The sequence below is a fragment of the Dasypus novemcinctus genome, chromosome 28 (assembly GCF_030445035.2).
Source record: "Dasypus novemcinctus isolate mDasNov1 chromosome 28, mDasNov1.1.hap2, whole genome shotgun sequence".
Classification (NCBI taxonomy): Eukaryota; Metazoa; Chordata; class Mammalia; order Cingulata; family Dasypodidae; genus Dasypus; species Dasypus novemcinctus.
The window spans coordinates 31944867-31951609 of record NC_080700.1 but is presented as its reverse complement, the minus strand read 5'-3'; the positions used below and the strand labels follow the sequence as shown (position 1 = coordinate 31951609).

At 46.5% G+C, this 6743-nt stretch overlaps 1 protein-coding gene across 3 annotated transcripts in view; it reads left to right on the top strand.

The window, feature by feature from the left end:
• Positions 1-2237: 2237 nt before the first annotated feature.
• PHF10 (PHD finger protein 10) overlaps positions 2238-6743 on the top strand; it is a 27699-nt gene continuing 23193 nt past the window's right edge. For 2 of the 3 annotated variants that reach the window (XM_058289721.1, XM_058289720.1), the window contains exons 1-2: positions 2238-2366; positions 5843-5949. In XM_058289721.1, coding sequence (XP_058145704.1) covers positions 2274-2366; positions 5843-5949 — 200 coding nt within the window. In that variant the 5' untranslated portion in view covers positions 2238-2273. Of the gene's footprint in view, positions 2367-4465; positions 4558-5842; positions 5950-6743 lie in introns of those variants that run through there. The other variant, XM_004470691.5, reaches the window with a different exon arrangement.

The window sequence follows — 6743 nt, the reverse complement described above, 5'->3', positions numbered from 1 at the left end:
ATGATCAGTGTACCTTGAGTAGGTCTTGTATTTTCCCATCTCTTGATCTTTTTTGGGGGCTTAGGATCCTCATTTTCACTGCCAACTGAAACTATACCTGTTGAGTTGATGTCTTACCTATTTTGGACACTTTAAAAATTCTGGCTTGACCTTGAAATCTTAATTCTTCTAGTTGCAAGGAAACTTTCTGTCACCTGAGGGGGTTTTTAGTACAATTGTGTATTTGTAACATATTCTTTTAGTGTTAAAGCAGCCTGTGATCAGGGTTTGTAATCCATACAGTGCCTTCTTACTGCTTTGCTTCTCTTGACCGTTGGAAGGCTTAACCAATATTTGCTGACTTGGAATAAAATTTGTATTTGATCTAGAGACAGACTTAGTTTTTTTTTTTTTTTTTTAAACATTCAAAAAATCTGAATGAGAACCCTGATCGGTGAAAAAATATCAGGGGAAATATGCTGAATCTTAATATGCATTTGCACCTTAGGGAATGGAGCAACCTTGGTTCGCCTCCTTCTTCCATGGACTGCGGGCCCAGGTGTCTTCAGTGAGCACTTCGTAGGGCAAGGGGAAGCTGGTCACTGAGGCTGAGAAAGCAGTCTGAATTAGGAGCAGTGTGAGACCCTAAAAGTTGTTGGTGACACCATTTCGAGGGATGGGAGAATGAAAGTAGGCTGTTTGTATTAAGGTGGAGGTCTAAAAATCTCTGTTTCATCTTTTAAAACTTTCTCTGCTCAGTGTAGACTAACATAATGAATGAAAGGGAAGCCATGTTGTACTCTAAATTCCCAAACATTCTCTATTGCAGGGAATAACCAATCATTTACATTCTCGGATAAGAAAGTGTCCGCTAAGCGGTCAACTTTAACAAACTCGGGCACCTTGCCATCTTACCAGGTTTCCGCCGCATGTTCGGGTCCAGTTGCTGACTTCCTGCCGTTTTTAAATGAAGTCCTAGAAGTGCCCGAGCGAAGCCTGCGAACTAGGATAAATAATAAATTCAGTTCCAGTAAAACAACTGCCACCTTCTTGGTGCCTCCCATGTGCCTAGCGATCTACTGTGCACTTTACAACCCCGACGATTGATTGGACTACCCCCATTTTACAGATGGGCAAATTCAGGCTAAATGATTTGCCAAAGGCTGCACAGCAAGTAGGAAGCCAGCATTAGAACGGAGGTCAGTGTGATTCTACACCTCCTCCTTGCCACTCCAACGTAGTGTCTCTTCCAGTCTTGATCAATGCTAGGAACTCTTCGCGCAGTGTTCTTAGAACATCTGACCTCTCCTCCCCACGCTCGCTCGCTCCTACAGCGCTGGTGGCCGCTGCCGCGTAAATGCCATAGGTGAACACACACAATCCCAGGCGTGCACGTAGAATTTTCAGCTACTTTTCCCTGCGATGGCTGGTGACCCGCACGGAGGGGCAGGTGGAAAAAGTTTTCCGATGCACGACAGGTAAGGATTCCGGTGAATGAAACGCGGATTCTGGAAGCTCCACCAGGACCCCGAGCCAGCCGCGCGGCGAAAAGCCCGCGCGTCGAGAACAAAGGCGGGCGGGCGGTGGAGACAGGGCCGGAGGAGACACGGACAAGGGCGGTCCCCCCGGCGGCGGCAGCCGGAGCGTGGGGGCCGGGGAGCCGCGGCGCGCGGGAAGGGCCGGCACCCCCGGGGCGCGCAGCTCTGAAGGCCCCCGGGGAGCGGGCGGCGGCGCGGGGCGAGCGCGGGATGCGGGGCGGCGCGAAGGCGGCGGCGGGGACCCCGGGGAGGTGGGCGGGGCCGGCCGGGGGGCTGCGGGCGGCGGCGGCGGGGAGGCGCCGGGAGGTGGGAGCGGGCGGCGAACGAGCCAAGCAGCGCCGGGGATGGGGGCGGAGGCGGGGCGCGGGCTGCGGGAGCGGCGAGGCAGCGGTGGGAGGAGAGGGGGTGACGTGCGGAGGGGGGCCGAGCCGCGCCGTCTCCATTCCGCTCGGGCGCCGCGCCGCGCCTCTCCGCCGGCCCTCCTGCTCGGCCCGGCCGGCCGCGGCGGCCGCAGCGCTGGCGGCGACCATGGCCGTGGCGGTGGCGGCGCCGAGCCGCGGGCCGCGCGGCGGCGGGGCGGCCCGGGGCGGCGGCAGAGGCCGGCCTCCCGGCGGCGGTGGCGGCGGGCGGGCGGAGGGGGCGGGGCCCGGGGAGCGGACGCCGCGGCGGCCTCTCCGCGCGGCGGCGACGGCTGCGGCCAGGACGAGGCGGCGGCGGCGGCGGCGGCGGCGGCGCGGGGGGCTCGGGCTCGGGCTGATGGCGGCGGCGGCGGCGGCCGCCCCCGGCACGCTGCTCTCCCCGCGGCTGTGCGACAGCGACCCGGCCAGCCCCGGGGCGCAGTCCCCGAAGGTGAGGAGCCCGCGCCGGGGCGGGCCGGGCTGGGGGCGCGCCCCGGGCCCGCCCCGGCCCCCAACGGCGGCCTCTCCGCGCGCGTCCCTGGGAGCGGGTCCCGCGGGCGGGCCGAGGCCGGGCGGGCGCCTCGGGGCCGGGGGCCGCGGGCTCGAGACCCGGCGTCCTTCCGTCTCCGAGGAGCTGAGAGCAAGTGCCTTGGCAGCAGCGCCCCAAAACACATCCTCGCCCGAAGGCTTGCCAGGCGGGGTCCCCCGAGCCCCTACATGCTCCTCGGGGAACTTTCTCACACAAGTGTGTCGTTTCCGGGAGTTCTCCGGGAGCCCCGCGTCATGGTTCCCCAAGGCCGAAAAAGTTACTTTCCCTGCCCGGTTCCGCCGCAGTCTTCCCGCACCGGGGAAGCCTGCTGAAGGGTTTCAGCACGATTTGGGGTTCCGGGGGACTCTCAAGAGTAATCCTTCTCAAACCCGGAAATCTCCTTTGCCGCCCCCCCCCCAGGCTGGGACTTGTCAGGTTGGGTATAAAAAGGCCCAAGTTAGTTCATCGCCAAACAAAAGCAACTTGCAGCCTTTGCAGGGTGCTGGTCAAAATTCAGCGGCCTGTTGCTCTTCTGCCCGTGAGTACTGCGAGGACTGGTGAGCCACCCATGGGGGCTGAAAGGACTTTCGCTCGTTGTAAGATGAACGAGGCTGGTGGAAATTAACTCTGCCACCCCCGGCCAGTCTCCTTTTGCAACCTTGGCCATCCTGATGGCCTTCGTTGGCTGTAACTGGACATTCCACCTTTCACCCTTTCAAATAAAATGAAGTGATGAAAGCCAAAGGGAAGAAAAACTGTGCCTTGCCCCCAGACTTTTTTGGCAAATGTGTATCAGAAAACCCTAAGCTCGCTTCCCAAAAAACTGATCCACAGACTTACTGTAGAAACATTCTGTTTCTTGTGTGGAAATAAAAGTTTCCCCTTAAGATAGTCCTCTTCATATTAGCCTAGGATAGGATGTGTGTTTGCAGAAGATTCTCATCTGGTGAATATTATTCTGAAAAAGATGAACTCGTATTTTTTAAAAAGAAATGAATTGTTATCAACTGTGGAAAACCCAGACCATTAGTGAGCTTAGTATGATAACTAAATAATAATCATTCTAATATTTTCAGGGAAACTTTTTTCAGTTTTGTAGTTTATATTGTTTTCTGTACAGTAAATGGGACTTAGTGTTATAGAGTGAAAGATGAGTGGAGAAAAAGCTACATGTGTAGTACAGTGTCATTGATTTTATGTTTTTTTCATTAGAATGTCATGGATGTGAACATTTTGTGTTTCTAGAGTTTGTGGTTTGCGACAGAAAGTTAGAAGCGAGGAATGGTTTTTAAAAATCTCAAAACTTAACTTGTAATTGAAAAGTTGGAATTAGAAGATGATGGGAAACAGGATGCTTAAGGTCCATCTCAAGTATGATACCGGAATTGGCAGTAGAAAAAAAATTTTATTGTAGTCTAACAAGGCTACAGCTGCCTTGTAGCTCTTCCTATTCCACATATCTTCTGTGTTTTTTAAGGTATATGAGACTGTGGTATATAAAACTCTTATTTCTGAAGGTCTCTCAAGTGTCCCAACCAATGAAAATAACTAGACTATAAGGCTCTTTATGAATCCCATGTGCCTTGTTCATTGTTGTACTTCCAGCATCTAATGCAAGCTGGATACATGATGGGCATTGAATTAGTACCTCCTGTACCTAGCTGTAGGGGTCTTATCCCAAGCATGTGATGTGAAGAAATATTTAATCCAAAGGTGGCATGTAAATGTCTGGTTTAGCACATTTGGGAGTCTTTAAAAACAGACACATCTGTACCTATATCAAGGTTGCAAGTAAATTCTGATTGCTTAATCCTATCCCATAGTATATTGGGAAAGATATTTCTCTCTGGAAAAAGGTAAGCTGACCATATGCTCAATTTATGTGATACTGCATTGGCCTAGAATTTGTAATAGCAAGTTAAAAATGTTTTATATATGAAATTGAGATTTTGGCCCTTTTGAGTATGTTTATATATTTTTAACTTTGTTTTATGTTTGAGTATCTCAATATTTTAGCCAATCAAAGGGAAATGTATTTAAGCAAATTGGCATCAAAATCCTTAAAGTACTCACAAGCAAGCAAACTAGAAGAAAAGATACTTGAATGCTTAAAGTGAGTTATGCTTGAGGTATTGAATATGAAATGTCCCAATTGTGATACTTTCTGTTAAATGTAAATTTTCTGAGAACCGATTTATACTGTTCTCCAACTTCAGCCTGATTGCTTAGTCTTAATAGGAATGTGCAGTGCTCCTTGATTGAATGCTTATTTTATGAGGACTGAATATTTTGTGTATTTTACTGTTTGTGAAAGAATTTGAGTAAATTCCTAAGAGCTGGAGACATTTGAGACTTCCTAATCATCATCATCATCATCATATCAACTAACATTTATTGAACACTTAATTATTTCTAGGCATTGCTCTAAGTGCTTTCCATGTAAGTCATTTAATTCTTGTGTTTGCCACATAATATGGGTACTATTATTGTCCTAGTTTTACAGATGATGAGAGAGCCACAGAGGGACCATGCCCAGTGCGGTCCTAGTGGGTCCCCACTCTGGCATGCCATACCGCCTCTTCATATTCCTTTGCAAAGATTTGCATCTTTGATTTTAACAAAATTGTACTAATGTTAGAAAGTTAAATTACCTTGATTTCTTTTTTTTTTAGGTCATGTTTTTAGACTTTAAGTCTTGGCTAACGTGAATATATCCGTTTCCTAACATTTTCTACCTCCATTCCTTTCTTTAAGGGAATGGTTGAATTTACAGCCTTGATATTATCACATCATGTATGGCATTAAAATTTTTAAAGTCTTTTGTGGCTGTGTGTGTGGCTATATAGAGTAATGTCTCTTATTAGGGTACATTTTTCCCAAATTTTTGCCGTGCCAGAACAGAAATTTGATAGAGATAAATTGGTTACCTGTTTTTGGTTCCTGTTATGTCCCCTTTTCACAGGAATACAAGTAACTAAAATAGCCAGTTAGAATAGTACTATGAACCAGCTATGAGTTGAGTTAAATATTGTAAATGATCCATTCAGTCTTTTCCTGGCAGAACTGGGGGGAGAAGGAGTGTCTTTAATTTTAGAGAAATGAGGTTCCTTTATGTGTTTATTAAAAGCAGAAGGTGTTTTCCCCTGGGATTTCGATTTACAGGTTCATTGAACATTTTCTTATTTAGACTGTATTGATGATCAGCTTTTATTTTTCTTCCAGGTCTTGCCCCTGCCAAATTCTTGGCCCTTTTCATTTTAATAGGAAGTTATGTTTGTGTAACTAGCTATCCTTAGAAAGTTTAATTTGTTCGATAAGTCTGGGGGAACGCATAATCATTCTTTTCTTGTTTATTACTTTTTCTCTTTCTCTTTTTTAAAACTCTTTTAAATGTGTAGGATGATAATGAAGAGAATTCAAATGATGGAACGCAGCCATCCAAAAGAAGACGCATGGGCTCAGGAGATAGCTCTAGGAGCTGTGAAACTTCAAGTCAAGATCTTGGGTACTAGCATTTTATTGCTTAATAATATTTCTTTGCGGCATGTTTTTCTTTTCTGCATTAACCCCTTCTTCCCTTTACCTGCCTTACCTCCAACCTCGGCAATTGAAAATTGTAGATTATTTTCTTCCTGTTTCATGATGTGACACCAAAGTTGCCCTTGCTACTGGGTGCAATTTTTATGATTGCTTTTTAAAAAACAAACGGCTTTGTTGAGATATAATTTACATGTTATAAAATTCACCCCTATTTATATATATAATTCAGTGATTTTTAGTAAATTTACAGCTTATGCAACTATTGCCACAACCCAGTGTTAGAACATTGCTGTTTTTTCCCCATAGGGAAAGTGAATGCATGTGCTATAGACATCCCCTGTTCTAGAAAATGGGCGACATTAGAGTCTCAACTGAGAACTAAAATGATGTGCCAGAGATCACGTAGCAGAGAAGTAGCAGAGCCTGGATAGTTCAGAATTCCTGACCGATTTTTGGTTCTGATTATTTTTATGAAGTTTAGGATCAAAATAATGTAAAGGGGTTGTTTAATGAAAATTTCAGGAGAAATGTTTTGATGGTAATTTTCACTTGTAAATTTTAATGATTGCAGTGGTTTCAGTTAAGTATTTAAATACATATATGTTTTGAGATTGGGAGTTAGGGGCACATGAAATACTGGTAGTATTTTCCTAATTTTTTTCAAACATTGGCTAATTTTTTAGCAAAGTGTTTTTGATAATCTTTATGAACTTTATCTTAGGTTTGAAATTAAGAAAAAACCTAAGAATAAAGATCATA